Genomic DNA, 16,401 nt, shown 5'->3' with positions numbered 1-16,401 from the left:
TGGAAGTGTTGGAAAGGGTGCAGAGGAGATTTACCAGGATGTTGCCTGGTATGGTGGGAAAATCGTATGAGGAAAGGCTGAGGGGCTTGAGGTTGTTTTCATTAGAGAGAAGAAGGTTAAGAGGTGACTTAATAGAGGCATACAAGATGATCAGAGGATTAGATAGGGTGGATAGTGAGAGCCTTTTTCCTCGGATGGTGTTGGCTAGCATGAGGGGACATAGCTTTAAATTGAGGGGTGAGAGAATTAGGACAGATGTTAGAGGTAGGTTCTTTACTCAGAGAGTAGTAAGGGCGTTGAATGCCCTGCCTGCAGCAGTAGTGGACTCGTCAACATTAAGAGCATTCAAATGGTTATTGGATAAACATATGGATGATATTGGAATAGTGTAGATTAGAGAGGCTTTGGATTGGTTCCACTGGTCGGCGCAACATCGAGGGCCGAAGGGCCTGTACTGCGCTGTTATGTTCTATGTTCTAAACTGTTTAATCGCTCCTCATACGTCAACCCTTTCATCCTCAGAACCAATCTGGTGAACCTCCTCTGAACTGTCACCAATACCATCCCATTCTTCCTCAAAAAAGGAGACCAAAACTGGACACAATACTCCAGATGTGGTCTCGGCAATAACCTATATACAATTGCAACAACACTTTTCTACTTTTATACTTGCCCTTTTGCAATAAATGCTAACATCCCATTTGCCTTTTTTTATTATGTGCTGCACCTGCATGCTGACTTTTTGTGGTTCAATGAACATAAACACCTAGATCCCTCTGCCTGGACACATTTTGAATTTGCTTTCCATTTAGGTAATAATTTGCCTTTCGATTTTTTCTGTCAAAATGGGTAACCTTACACTTATCCACGTTAAACTCTATCTGCCAAATTTTGGCCCATTCTCCTAGCCTATCAATATCCATCTGTAAAATCATTGTATCATCTTCATTGCCTGTTTTCCCAACCAGTATAGTTTCATCCACAAATTTTGCTACGTTACACTCTGTCCCTGCTTGCAGATCATTTATATAGATTGGAAGCTGTTGAGGTCCGAGGACTGACCCCTGCAGAATCCCACTAGTTATATTTTGCCAGCCAAAGAAGTACTATGAGGAGAGGTTGGATAAACTCGGTTTGTTTTCACTGGAGCGACTGAGGTTGAGAGGTGACCTGATAGAAGTTTACAAGATTGAGTGGCATGGACAGAGTGGATGGTCAGATGCTCTTTCCTAGGGTAGAAAAGTCAAGTACTAGGGGACATGGGTTTAAGGTGCATGGGGAAAAGTTTAGAGATGTGTGAGGCACGTTTTTTTTACACAGAGGGTGGTGAATGTCTGGAACGCGCTGCCCGGGGAGGGGGTGGGAGCAGGTAAGATAGCAGCATTTCAGGGGCAACTAGACGAATACATGAATAGGATGGGAATGGAAGGATACGGACTCCGTAAGTGCATACGGTTTTAGTTTAGGCAAACATCATGATCGGTGCAGGCTTGGAGGGCCGAAGGGCCTGTTCCTGTGCTGTACTATTCTTTGTCTTTGACCCATTTATCCCGATCCTCTGTTTTCTGTCAGTCAGCCAATCCTCAACCCAATCCAGTGCTCTACCCCCAGCCTCCTGCGATCTCACCTTCTGGATCAGTCTTTTATGCGACACCTTGTCAAACGCCTTCTGGAAGTCCAGAGATACTACTATCCACCTTGCTGGTTACGTCCTCAAAGAACTCAAGCAAGTTTGTCAAGCATAACATTCCCTTCATAAAACAATGCTGACAATGGTGAATTGGGCTTTGTCTTCCCAAATGCTCAGTCATCTCCTCAATGATTGATTTCAGCAACTTTCCCACGATGTGGAGATACACCAGGTTAAAGTCTAACAGGTTTATTTGGTAGCACGAGCTTTCGGAGCGCTGCCCCTTCATCAGGTGAGTGGAGAGTTGGGTTCACAAACAGGGCATATATGGCAAAGACACAATTGCAAGATAATAGTTGGAATGTGAGTTCTAACATGTAATCAAGCCTTTACAGGTGCAGACAATGTGAGCAGAGAGAGGGTTAAGCACAGGTTAAAGAGGTGTGAATTGCCTCAAGCCAGGACAGTTGGTAAGATTTTGCAAACCCAGGCAAGTCTTGAGGGTTACAGGTAGTGTGACAAGAACCCAAGATCCCGGTTGAGGATACCTTCATGTGTGCGGAACTTGGCTATCAGTTTCTGCTCGGTGAGTCTGCGTTGTTGTGTGTCTTGAGGGCCACCTTGGAGAAGGCTTACCCGAAGATCAGAGGCTGAATGCTCTTGGCTGCTGAAGTGTTCCCCGACAGAAGGGAACACTCCTGCGTGATGATTGTCGAGCCATGTCCATTCATTGCCCACTGCAGAGGTGAAGCTAATTGACCTATAGTTTCCTGCGTTTTGCCTTTCTCCCTTTTTGAATAAGGGCATCAATTAGCGTGTTTTCAATCCACCGGGACCTTACCAGAATCCAAGAAATTTTGAAATATCACAACCAATGCATTCACTATCTCTGATGCCACCTCCTTTAATACCCTAGGGTGCACGCCATCAGTTCCTGGAGACTTATCTGCCTTTAGTCCCATTAGTTTATTCAATGCCTTCTCCCTGGTGATAGTTATTGTGATGATGTGGAGATGCCAGCGTTGGACTGGGGTAAGCACAGTAAGAAGTCACACACAAATTTAGTCTGTGTCTTTATATGCCCTGTTTGTGAACAGAACTCCCACTCACCTGATGAAGGAGCAGCGCTCTGAAAGCTAGTGGCTTGTGCTACCAAATAAACCTGTTGGACTTTAACCTGGTGTTGTGAGACTTCTTACGATAGTTATTGCACCAGTTTCCTCTGCATTAATGACAGTTTTTGGAAAATCTTCATTACTCTCTACCGTGAAGACAGAGGCAAAATATTGGTTTAGTGCCTCCCATCATCTCTGTGTCCCCCATTAATACCTCACCTGTATTGTCCTCCAACGGTCAACATTTACTTTAGCTATCCTCTTCCTCTTCATATACTTATAGAAGCGTCAGTGTTTATGTTTTCTGCTAGTTTCCTTTCATAGTTCACCTTAGCTCTTTTAATTCTATTTTTAGGAGCCTTTTGCAGAACCTTAAAGTTCTCCCAATCCTCCAGCTTACCACAAGCTTTTACAGTTTGGTGTGTCCTAGGTTTTGCCTTTATGTCCTCTTTGACTTTCTTGTCTCGCCATGGAACGTTTTTCTTCCTTTTACAATTTTACAAAGGCAGGGAACTTTCAATAATCACCCACCTCCGACTCCCCAGCCTCCCAAACTCCAACCTCTTAAACAGCAGAGTGCATTTGAGAAAGCAATAGGATTCCGACTTACAACATCATCCTGGGAGAAATGTGAGTCTGTCGGGATTCTGGGAGAGATGGGAGGCAGTCGGGATTCTGGGAGAGGTGTGAGGCAGTCGGGATTCTGGGAGAGGTGTGAGGCAGTCGGAATTCTGGGAGAGATGAGAGGCAGTCGGAATTCTGGGAGAGATGAGAGGCAGTCGGAATTCTGGGAGAGATGTGAGGCAGTCGGGATTCTGGGAGAGATGTGAGATAGTCGGGATTCTGGGAGAGGTGTGAGGCAGTCGGGATTCTGGGAGACCAAAATTATAACAAATTCCTTATCATTCCCACCCCCAAGTTCATCAATAGCTGGAGGAGAATCCGGTCTTGGTTTCAGGGAATGAAAGACACAGATACGGAGGTTATATGACCCAAGAGAGGTGGGAGAGGCTGGGGAAGTGGGGGGGAGGCTGGGGGAGTGGGGGGGAGGCTGGGGAGTGGGGGGGAGGCTGGGGGAGTGGGGGGAGGCTGGGGGAGTGGGGGGAGGCTGGGGGAGTGGGGGGAGGCTGGGGGAGTGGGGGGAGGCTGGGGGAGTGGGGGGAGGCCGAGGAGGTAGGGGGAGTGGGGGGAGGCCGGGGGAGTGGGAGGAGGGAAGCTGAGAAAGTCTGAACAAGATGCTCTTTTGGAGAGTCGGTGCAGACGCGATGGGCCGAATTACCACCTTCCAGGATGGCACGGTGGCACAGTGGTTAGCACTGCTGCCTCACAGCTCCCTGGCTTCGATTTCTGGCTTGGGGTCACTGTGTGGAGTTTGCACATTCTCCCCGTGTCTGCATGGATTTCCTTCGGGTGCTCCAGTTTCCTCCCACAGTCTGAAATACATACTGGTTAGGTGCATTGGCCATGCTATATTCTCCCTCAGAGTCCACGAACAGGCGCCGCAGTGTGGCGACTAGGGGATTTTCACAGTAACTGAAACATTGCAGTGTGAATGTAAGCCTACTTGTGACTAATAAATGAACTTTAACTTTCTGCATTGTAGGGATTCTATGGTTCTATGGCAAAAACAGATCAGTCAATTTGACTTCAGGGGTAGGGGAAACTTCTGGAATCAGTCATCACTTAGTGTTGCAAAGTTGGGTGGAGTGGTTGTGGATGAGTGTTTGTGGAATTGTGGAGTGCTGGGGAAGGGCATTGCATGGTCCTTTTAAAAGGTGGCGCTTTTCCTGTGCTTCAAGTTTTAAAAAATGCAAGTACGTTTACATTTGGAGTATTATGAGCAGTTTTGGGCCCCCTATCTAAGGAAGGATGTGCTGGCCTTGGAAAGGGTCCAGAGGAGGTTCACAAGAATGATCCCTGGAATGAAGAGTTGGTCCTATGAGGAACGGTTGAAGACTCTGGGTCTGTACTCTTGGAGTTTAGAAGGATGAGGGGGGGGGGTCTTATTGAAACTTACATGATACTGCGAGGCCTGGATATAGTGGATGTAGAGAGGATGTTTCCACTAGTATGAAAAACTAGAACCTCAGACTAAAGGGACGATCCTTTAAAACAGAGATGAGGAGGAATTTCTTCAGCCGGAGTGTGGTGAATCTGTGGAACTCTTTGCTGCAGAAGGCTGTGGAGGCCAGGTCATTGAGTGTCTTTAAGACCGAGATAGATAGGTTCTTGATTCATGGGTTATGGGGAAAAGTCAGGAGAATGAGGATGAGAAAATTATCAGCCATGATTGAATGGTGGAGCAGACTCAATGGGCCGAGTGGCCTAATTCTGCTCCTATGTCTTATGGTTTTACAGCCCCAGACTGAAACATTTGTATTGAAAGGCCAGGCAACAGGGTTACCAAAGCAGCAGGCTTACAGGCTTTTGAATTTTTTGAATTCAGCCAATCAATTTGAATTAGGCACTTAGATACCAAGAACGTATTAAATTTAAAACTGATGGTTTTGACAACCTAGGACCAATCCTAGGCCAGGAGTCTCCCAAAAAAGTTCTAAGTGTTGAATTTGTGGGAAAACTGGAGTAACTCACACTGTTTCTTTCAGTGAGAGTTCACACCAGAATCTCTCACAATCTGTGCAACGCAGAGGCCACCAACATGATTATAATTTGATTTCAGGGGGCAGGGCCTATTCACACCCAGGAGGTTAAAACCAGTAGGCCTCTGCGCATGCACAGTGGCCCTGAACTGTCAACCTACCTCTTTGCTGGCCAGCTCAATCGCTGGCCAGCCCAGGACCCCGCAGTGCTACCCCCCCCAACACCCTCCATGGCCCAATTGCAGTCCCCCGTCCATTCATGAGCCAGCCCCAAAACTCTCCATCCTGGACCATCCGATCTCCAGCCACCCACCCCCCCTCCCCCCCAGCAGTGATGATTCCCCCACTCCCCTGGCAGACCCCGCCCCCCCCCTCCCCGGCAGCATCTTGGCTCTGCCCCATGCCTGATGGGCAGTGCCAAGGTGCACCCTGGGGCATGGGTACTTTTCTCCTTGGGCAGTGCCAAGGGCCAGATGCTGGTACTGTAGGGTACCCATGCCCAGAGGGCAGCAACCCCACCACCCAACCCCCTGGGGGGCCCCAATTGCCCCCCTTCAGTCCAGTGGGGTTGTCCCACTAGTTCCCCGAAAGTGGGGAGCTAGTCTGAACCCCGCTGGAGTGAAATATTCCTGGTGGGGTGGGAGATGCTAGCTGGCCCGGAGAATTCAGTGTCGGACCGCTAATCACATTTAAATTACATTAAAATTATATTAAAACAACTTACCTGGTGTTCCCGCATTTCCAGAGCGAATCAGACGGCGCTGGATATTCAGCACTGGGAGTTGTGTGTGCGGCAGGAACACATGCGCAAATCCCGCAAATCAGCTGACATGCAATTCTCCTGGCCCACCACGCGCAGGATGGGAGAATCAACCCCTATTGTGGGAAATACTGCTATGTCATCACAGGTATAAAAGGGAGGCAGTGGGACAAAAGGAGAGAGCAACTGCCACCTACCACATCTCTTAGCTCAAAGCACCATCTAGATAGCAAAGGTACCAAAAAAGAAAGTAGAAAGAAGAACCAACGGAGAAGGGCGGCACAGTAGAACAGTGGTTAGCACTGCTGCCTCAGCGCCAAGGACCCGTGTTCGATTCCCAGCTTACGTCACTGTCTGTGTGGTTTTTGCACGTTCTCCCCGTGTCTGCGTGGGTTTCCGCCACAGTCCAAAGATGTGCAGGTTAGGTGGATTGGCTATGCTAAATTGCCCCTTAGTGTCGGGGGACTAGCAAGCGTAAATCATAGAATCATAGAAACCCTACAGTACAGAAAGAGGCCATTCGGCCCATCAAGTCTGCACCGACCACAATCCCACCCAGACCCTACCCCCATTTATGTTACCCACTAATCCCTCAAATCTACGCATCCCAGGACACTAAGGGGCAATTTTACCATGGCCAATGAACCTAACCCGCACATCTTTGGACTGTGGGAGGAAACCGGAGCACCCGGAGGAAACCCACGCAGACACGAGGAGAATGTGCAAACTCCACACAGACAGTGACCCAAGCCGGGAATCGAGCCCAGGTCCCTGGAGCTGTGAAGCAGCAGTGCTAACCACTGTGCTACCGCATGGGGTTACAGGAATAGGGCCGGTGGGATTGTGGTCAGTGCAGACTCGATGGGCCGGATGGCCTCCTTTTGCACTGTAGGATTCTATGATAATGCCTAGAATATTCCGGGAGACACAAAACCTGGGTGCAATTTAGAGAGTAACTAAATTCTTTTTTTTTGTTAATGAGTGGGAATTGTATTTATTGAAACAGCATACCATTGGAATCTTGTTTTATTCAGTTTGTTAATAGCTTAGTAAAATTGTTCACTGTTAGTTAGATAAATAAATTGTTATGAGTTGTTTTTAGAGTGTGTGTCAGGGATTTATTTTGTGTTTAACCACTAGGAGTTGCTGAAGCACAGGTCACACCACTTCAGACTCACTTTAACAGATTATGAGGCAGGGTACTCCTCCTTCGGGGTTTAGGTGTTAGTTCTCAGAAGGGGGAATCAACCTTTGCGTTATAACAGACAATAATGAACGGCATATCTGTCAGTGAGTGCCTTTGAGTCTCTTCATTGATAAATTGAACAACTGCCTTCTCCAGCTTCATAGTCTCATCAGAACATTGAATACAGGAGTTGGGACGTCTTGTTGAAGTTGTACAAAACATTGGTAAGGCCACACTTGGAATACTGTCTACAGATCTGGTCACCCTGTTATAGAAAGGATATTATTAAACAAGAAAGAGTGCAGAAAGATTTACTAGGATACTACCAGGACTTGATGGTTTGAGTTATAAGGAAAGGCTGGATAGACTGGGACTTTTTTCCCTGGAGCGTAGGAAGCTTAGGGGTGACCTTATAGAGGTCTATAAAATAATGAGGGGCATAGGTCAGCTAGATAGTCAATATCTTTTCCCAAAGGTAGGGGAGTCTAAACCTAGAGGGCATAGGTTTAAGGTGAGAGGGGAGAGATACAGAAAAGGCAATTTTTTCACACAGAGGGTTGTGAGTGTCTGGAATGAGCTGCCAGAGGCAGCAGTAGAGCCAGGTACAATTTTGTATTTTAAAAAGCATTTGGACAGTAACAGAGGTAAGGTGGGTATAGAGGGATATGGGCCAAATGCAGGCAATTGGGACTAGCTTAGTGGGTAAAAAAAAAAGGGCGGCATGGACAAATTGGGCTGAAGGGCCTACTTCCATGCTATAAACCTCTATAACTATGACTCTATGACAAGTGCAGCATAATTAAGGAAAGCCAGCATGGATTAATTGAGAAAAAAAAAATCATATTTAACTAACTTGCTGGAATTTCTTTTTGAGGTGGTAACAGAAGGTTGATAAAGGTAATACTGTTGATGTGCTGTATGTGGATTTTCAAAAGGCATTTGATACAGTGCCACACGACAGGCTTGAGCAAAATTCCAATTCCTGGAATAAAAAGGAAAATAGGCACTCGGATAAGAAATTGGCTGAATGACAGGATATAGGGAGTAGTGATTAATGGTTGTTTTCAGATAAGAGGCAGCTTTGCAGTGTAGTTCCCCAGGGGTGATTGTTGGAACACTTGCTGATATTTGTAAATGAACTAGACTGCGGTGTTCACAACATGATTTCAAAATTTGCAAATGACATAAAGATTGGAAGCATTGTCAACTGTGATGGGGATACTACAAAAAAGACATTGACAAGTTGGTAGATTGAGCAGACAAGTGGCAGATGAGGTTCAATGCAGAGAAACATGAGGTGATTTATCTTGGCAGGAAGAATATGGAGAGACAATATAAAGAAAGGAGGTGCGGGAACAGAGGGACCTCAATGTTTATGTACATTTGTCATTGAATGTGGCAGGTTATGTTGAGAGAGCATTAATAAAACATATGGTATCCTAGGTTTTGTTAATAGGGACATTGAGTACAAGAGTAAGGAGGTCATGTTGAACTAGTTAAGACAATAGTTAGGCCTCATCTGGAATACTGTGTCCAGTTTTGGTTGTCATTCTTGAGGAAGGATGTGAAGGAGTTGGAGAAAGTACAGAGGAGATTCACAAGAATGATTCCAGGGATAAAGAATTGAAGCTATGAGAATAGATTGGAGAGGTTGGGACTGGTTTCCTTGAAGAGGCCTGAGAGGACATTTGATAGGAGACCCAGAGGGTGGTTGCAGTATGGAACAAACTTCCTGAGGGTGGTGAAGGCAGGTTTTATCAAGGTATTCAAAATGGACTTGGATTGCTATCTGAAGAGAGAGAAAATGCAGAACACTACAGATTTTTAAAAATGTATTTTCCTCACTTTTCTTTGAGTTTCTTTCTGTTCTGTGTTGCCTGTCAGTGATATGCGGTGGAGTGAGCAAGTCAATCTTTAGAAACATTCTGAATCCTGACTTCCGGGACATAGAATCTATTTACCGTGTTTCTACATTGACCCAACTAGTGACATAACTAAATAAGAAGCACTTTCATCTGAGAAATAAATACCTCTAAAGTTCAAAACCTACCAAAAACTGTTGCTTCATGTTTCACGGTGCTGAAGCCTTGAATCACAACAGTGATTTATTGAAGGAAATATAAAACTATATACAAACAAGCTCAATGTAGGTTCAGGTCCTCTCACGCTGCAGGCTCTCCCTCTCACCCGGACCTACACTCTAATACCCAATCAGCACCAGTTCATGTGCTGCCTCCTGATAGGCCCAGTAGGGTAATGTTACCAATAAACACCCATCCCTTAAAGAGACCATGCTACCACAATGCTCAAATATTTGGGATGTTTGGGCAACCCAAAAATAAATTTGACATGTGGAATATTAGAGTGGATTATCTGGTGTTGATGGTTCAATAACTTCCCATTCTGCTTGTTTATTATAGAATTGTGTGGGACACCAGGATACCTGGCTCCAGAAATCCTGATTTGTTCCATGGATGAAAATCACCTTGGCTACAGCAAAGAAATAGATTTGTAAGTAATAATACTCAATACCACAAAATATTCAACTTTTAACATTGAGTCCATATTTCATCAAATTATTTGAAGGTGGATTTTAATCATTGAATTCTATGTGGACATTGTCATAAAGTCATAGAGGTTTACAGCATGGAAACAGGACCTTCGGCCCAACTTGTCCATGCTGCACTTTTTTTTCAACCACTAAGCTTGTCCTAATTGCCTGCGTTTGGCCGATACCCTCTATACCCACCCTACGCATGTGACTGTCTAAATGCTTTTTAAAAGACAAAATTGTACCCGCCTCTACGACTACCTGACGAAGACAGCAAAGAAGGTTATCTAGAATTGGTCAATTAGGCCAGTGGGCTGATGAATGGCAGATGGCGTTTAATTTAGATAAATGCGAGATAAATGGTAGATCGAACCAGGGCAGGACTTACTCAGTTAATGGTAGGGCCTTGGGGAAAGTTACAGAACAAAGAGATCTAGGGGTACAGGTTCATAGCTCCTTGAAAATGGTGTCACAGGTGGACAGGTAGTGAAGAAGGCATTCGGCTTGCTTGGTTTCATTGGCCAGAACATTGAATACAGGAGTTGGGACATCTTGTTGAAGTTGTACAAGACATGGGTAAGGCCACACTTAGAATACTGTGTACAATTCTGGTCACCCTATTATAGAAAGGATATTATTAAACTAGAAAGAATGCAGAAAAGATTTACTAGGATACTATCGGGACTTGCTGGCTTGAGTTATAAGGAGAGGCTGGATAGACTGGGACTTTTTTCCCTGGAGCGTAGGAGACTTAGGGGTGATCTTATAGATATCTACAAAATAACAAGGGGCATAGATCAGGCAAATAGTCAACATCTTTTCCCAAAGGTAGGGGAGTCTAAAGTAAGAGGGCATAGATTTAAGGAGAGAGGGGAGGGATCCAAAAGAGTCCAGAGGGGCATTTGTTTCACACAGAAGAATGCCTTCCTCACCACCTGTCCACCTGTGACTCCACTTTCAAGGAGCTATGAATCTGTACCCCTAGATCTCTTTGTTCTTTAACTCTCCCCAATGCCCTACCATTAACTGAGTAAGTCCTGCTCTGGTTTGATCTACCAAAATGCATTATCTCGCATTTATCTAAATTAAACGCCATCTGCCATTCATCAGCCCACTGGCCCAATTGATCAAGATGCCGTTACAATTCTAGATAACCTTTTAGAAGGGTAGTGAGTGTCTGGAACAAACTGCCAGAGGTAGTAGTGGGGTGGGTACAATTTTATCTTTTAAAAAGCATTTAGACAGTTACATGAGTAAGATGAGTATAGAAGGATATGGGCCAAACGCGGGCAATTGGGACTCGCTTTGTGGTTTAAAAAAGGGGCGGCATGGACAAGTTGGGCCGTAGGGCCTGTTTCCGTGCTGTAAACCTCTATGACTCCATGTCCGCATGGAATTCAATGAGTAAAGTCCGCATTTAAACGGTTACACTTTATGTTTCCCTGTTGCTCCAGTAAATGGCATTCTAACTGGAATTCAGGCCTGAAATTTTCATTCCCTAGTTGGGAGTCAGGAAAACTCTCCATTCCCCGAGCCCAACTCAGGAAAAGCTTTCCCAAATGGCCTGAATGGATACTGGAAGCAGGCACAGCTAACCTAATGTGACTCAGTGGGGATTTAAAAGGAGACCAGTAGGAATTCCAACAATGCAGCAGGAAGTGGATACAAACGCTCAGCAGTCTATCAGCTGAGAACTCAATGTGATAATTAAGCAACACATTGATTAGTCAATTAATTGTCAACCTACTGTTATTTAATGGTGAGAGTTTTCCACCTGATATGGGAAGAGATGGCCCATCATTGTTTTCCTAGAGGAAAAGATGGTGCTCAATGCTACCAATTCGCAGATGGAGAATTCTACCAAGTGAAGGCTGAAAAAGTAAAGGAGCCAATAGGCCTGATGATGATTCTTGTAGCTGCTGCAGAGGAGGAGGAGGAAGTGCGCACACTGCAAGACCAACCCAGGCCGGAGGCTGCAGCAAGAGAAGAGGGAGACCAGTCGGGGGGAGGGCGCCCATCGGCCCGAAGAGGGGACCAGGGCATACAAGAAACGGAGTTCCTGGCAGTTCAGGATGCACATGTCCTTTGAGGAGATACCAGACAGCATGTACCGCTACAACTTCCGGCTTCACAAGGATTCGGCACCTCAACAAACAGGGGGCACCCGCTCCCGATGAGGGGGTGCGGGTATGGGATCAGGTGCTGGAAGGCCACAAGGTGTGAAGGAGTCAATGGGCATTGCAATCACTACATTTGGGACCGATGCCAGGACAGGATGGACACCCACCCTTGCTGCCCAAACTGGTGGCAGGTTCTCTGTGCCAGTGGATGGGCAGTGACTACCACTGCCACAGCCACCCAGGCCATGTTGCTGGCCTGACCCCTGGCTTTCCGGGGGGGAAGACTGTGTCCATCGTCTCTTCCACTGCACCTAGCGGATGGCCCAGCTCCCTCTCTGTGAACATTGGTGCAGTTCTCCTTGCTGCTATCTTACAGGCGCGACTGTGTATGTTTCCCGTTAGAGCTTGTACAGAGCTCTCCATTCTTCAGGGGGTTCAGTTTGGGCAATTCATGTGCCCGGACGCTCCATTCCAGTGAGAACCACTGGAGGAAGCAGTAATGGGGGGAGGGAAGGGAATCTCTGCAGGGGTTGGGGGGGGGGTAATCGTGCAGGGGAGGAGATCAGGAGGAGCGGTTGCAAAAGGGGAACTCAGCAGGGGTGGTGATTGGGGAGGGGGAATCGCTGTAAATCGCTGTACAGTTTTGGTCTCCTTACTTGAGAAAGGATATACTGGCACTGGAGGGGGTGCAGAGGAGATTCACTAGGTTGATTCCGGAGTTAGAGGGTTGGCTTATGAGGAGTGACTGAGGCTATATCCATTGGAATTCAGAAGAATGAGGGGAGATCTTATAGAAACATAAGATTATGAAGAAAATAGATAAGGTAGAAGCAGGGATGTTGTTTCCACTGGCGGGTGAAACTAGAACTAGGGGGCATAGCCTCAAAATAAGGGGAAGCAGATTTAGGACTGAGTTGAGGAGGAACTTCTTCACACAAAGGGTTGTGAATCTGTGGAATTCCCTGCCCAGTGAAGCAGTTGAGGCTACCTCATTGAATGCTTTTAAGGCAAGGATAGATACATTTTTGAACAGTAAAGGAATTAAGGGTTATGGTGAGCGGGCTGGTAAGTGGAGCTGAGTCCACAAAAAGATCAGCCATGATCTTATTGAATGGCGGAGAAGGCTTGAGGGGGCCAGATGCCTACTCCTGCTCCTAGTTCTTATGTTCTTATGTTCTTTGTCTGTGGGGAGGGCAAGGTGCGGGAGGGTGTCAATGTCCATGGGGGGGGGGGGGGGGGGAGGGGGGGGGGCAAAGGCCATGGAGGGGCAATGTCCATGGGGGATGCCGATATCTGTGGGCTGGGGGGCTATGTGTGCGGGAGGGCGAGGGGCTGCCGGCAAGAGATCTCTTGTTATGCAGGGATATGTTATGCAATAGCACCCATTGAGCTCAGAAGCTGGCTTGCCAGTGAGATTCGGCGCCACCCATTCCCCCTGCTGGTGAGATTCGCATCATGGCTCTTTTTTCAACTCAGTGTTGTAAGATTGGATTTTTTCACTCACCGAATGAACGAGTCTGAATCTCTCCCGTTTTCCTGCTCATTCAGTACTTGCTATTGTTTTGGTGAGATGGCCCAGTTTGCCTGATGTCTGATTGCTGTGTGTGCAGGTGGAGCTGTGGAGTGATCATGTATACTTTGCTGAGTGGCTCGCCACCTTTCTGGCACCGTAAGCAGATGCTGATGCTCCGGATGATTATGGATGGAAATTACAACTTTGATTCTCCGGAATGGCAGGATCGATCGGACACTGTGAAAGATCTGGTAAGGGTTTCCGGACCATGGAGAGAGAAGCAGATTCTCAACATTTTTTCAGTTAGTTACTCCCAAACTCTTTGGCCAAATTATTAACCAATCAGAGACAACGATGGTAACTCATTTCTTCACCAATTGCTGCATGATCACTGTCAAAATGGGTTTGAAATGATTACTCAACAGCTTCAGAATGTAAAGGAGAAGCAACACAGATCAGAAACATACAGATTGGGAGTAGGATTCTCCAGCCATCCACCCATGCTCCATGTCCTTTAATGGTGCCCCCCCATGCCCTGCTCCCTGCCACCTCCCCAACACCCCATGTCCCGCTCCCAGTCCCCAACCTCCCACTCTCTGCCCCTGTCCCCTGCCCCAGACCCTCACTCCTGCTCCCTGCTCCCACCCCCTGTCCCAGCCCCACACTCCTAACTCCCCCACTTCTTGCTCCCTATCCCCAGACCCTCACTCCCTGCTCCCTTCCCCCTGCCCCCCGCTTCCTGCCACCTGCTCCCTGATCACAGGAGGAATAAATCATTGCAAAATGATTTCCCAACTTAAGGGTCCCATTTTGTGAGGTTTACCACAAAGCTTTGAAAGAAATTTAAATCAATGAACTCTGAAGCAAGACTGGATCAATTAACTTGGATAACAATTCAAACCATTGATAATTGATCAGATAATTACAACCAACATTCAAGTTTAATTTTTAACTTTTAAGTTTATTTATTCGTGTCACAAGTAGCCTTACATTAACACTGCAATGAAGTTACTGTGAAAATCCCCTAGTTGCCACACTCTGGTGCCTGTTCGGATACACTGAGGGAGAATTTAGCATGGCCAATGCACCTAACCAGCACGTCTTTCAGACTGTGGGAGAGCACCCAGAGGAAACCCACGCAGACACGGGAAGAACATGCAAACTCCACACAGACAGTGACCTGAGCCGGGAATCGAACCCGGTTCCCTGGAGCTGTGAGGCAGCAGTGCTAACCACTGAGCCAATCAGTTATTGAGATATAGAAAGTTAAAATTAAATAACAAGGAGTTATGAGAATGAATGTCTTATTTTTAAATATTTTGGGGAAATATTGTATTACTATATGAAGAAAGCTGTGTGCGCGCGTGCGTGCTCGCGTGCGTGCATGCGTGCGGAGGGAGCATGTCAGAAACAGCAAGGTATGTTAAATTAGAATAGACCGTAACTCTTTTTGATTTTGGCATTAGTGTGAGGATAACGTTTTTCACTCCAGCTATGATTCTATTGACACACTAGGAAACTTTTATTGAAATAAACTTTATTTAACAATACATTTTACTATAACAAAAAGAATTCGCGTAACTTTTACCAATTGAAATACTTAAACATGGCATGGTACGATTCTTAACTGCTAACTTATCACTATTAGCTCCAATGTAAGCAATATTCCTCATATATGTAAACCCCTCTTCAAAATCAGTTAGCAAACAATAGGCGTATGTGCTGGTATGTGGGCTGCTAGTCCTCAAACCTCGAGAACACCTCTGGAGAGAGTTACTTATTTTCTAGTTGGTCCAAAATTACAGTCTCCAGAGAGAGACAGTGAGAGACAGAAAAGAACAAAGAACAAAGAAAAGTACAGCACAGGAACAGGCCCTTCGGCCTTCCAAGCCTGTGCCGATCATGATGTCTGCCTAAACTAAAACCGTATGCACTTATGGAGTCCGTATCCTTCCATTCCCATCCTATTCATGTATTTGTTTAATTGCCCCTTAAGTGTTGCTATCGTACCTGCTCCTACCACCTCACTAGGCAGCGCGTTCCAGACATTCACCATCCTCTGAGTGAAAAAACTTGCCTCGCACATCTCATCTAAACTTTTCCCCATGTACCTTAAACCTATGTCCCCTAGTGCTTGACTTTTCTACCCTAGGAAAGAGCACCTGACCATCCACTCTGTCCATGCCACTCATAATCTTGTAAACCTCTATCAGATCGCCCCTCAACCTCTATTGGGAACAAACCGAGTTTATCCAACCTCTCCTCATAGCTAATACCCTCCAGACCAGGCAACATCCGCATCCTTCTGGTAGTATAGTGACCAGAATTGTACACAATATTCTAAATGAGGCCTAACTAAGGCTCTATACAGCTGCAGCATGATCTGTGAACTTTTATACTCAATGCCCCGACCAATGAAGGCAAGCATGCCATATGCCTTCTTGACTACCTTATTCACCTGCGTTGCCACTTTTAGCGATCGGTGGACATATTTGCCCAGATCTCTCTGCCTGTCAATATTCCTAAGGGTTCTACCATTTACTGTATAATTCCTGCATGCGTTGGAGTTCCTGATGCAGGAAATTGCCTGCTTGCCTCTGTAAGCGTAGCTCCTCCCATTAGCGCATGACTCTCTGTCTTGTCAATCAACCTAATTAAACCCTACTCTGAAGCGACAGGGGACAACACAAAAACTGCATTCGCTCAGATTAAAACAAAGACCCCAATATCTTGGATCAATTATTCTTCTACATTCTCAGCACGTGGACTGCCTGGAGCAGACAGGTCGGCACCGTTGAAACAGAGCGGGCTCTTAACCCCGTCAGCTTCTACCTCACAGATCATCATCCCAGATACTGTCACGTCAGTGGATCCAGTTAGTCCAGTTAGGCTTCTGGGTGACTCTCTGGTGAGCACGATACATTTG

At 46.2% G+C, this 16,401-nt stretch overlaps 1 protein-coding gene across 3 annotated transcripts in view; it reads left to right on the top strand.

Annotated features, from left to right (window-relative positions):
- The window catches only part of LOC144501450 (phosphorylase b kinase gamma catalytic chain, skeletal muscle/heart isoform-like), a 146,016-nt gene that overhangs the window by 108,939 nt on the left and 20,676 nt on the right, over nucleotides 1-16,401 (top strand). For all 3 annotated transcript variants that reach the window (XM_078225222.1, XM_078225224.1, XM_078225223.1), the window contains 2 exons: nucleotides 9,712-9,802; nucleotides 13,573-13,726. In XM_078225222.1, coding sequence (XP_078081348.1) covers nucleotides 9,712-9,802; nucleotides 13,573-13,726 — 245 coding nt within the window. The remainder of the gene's footprint in view (nucleotides 1-9,711; nucleotides 9,803-13,572; nucleotides 13,727-16,401) is intronic.

Source organism: Mustelus asterias, chromosome 12, assembly GCF_964213995.1.
Source record: "Mustelus asterias chromosome 12, sMusAst1.hap1.1, whole genome shotgun sequence".
NCBI classification, from domain to species: Eukaryota; Metazoa; Chordata; class Chondrichthyes; order Carcharhiniformes; family Triakidae; genus Mustelus; species Mustelus asterias.
The sequence above is the reverse complement of the archived record's forward strand: the minus strand, read 5'-3'. Positions and strand labels throughout refer to the sequence as shown.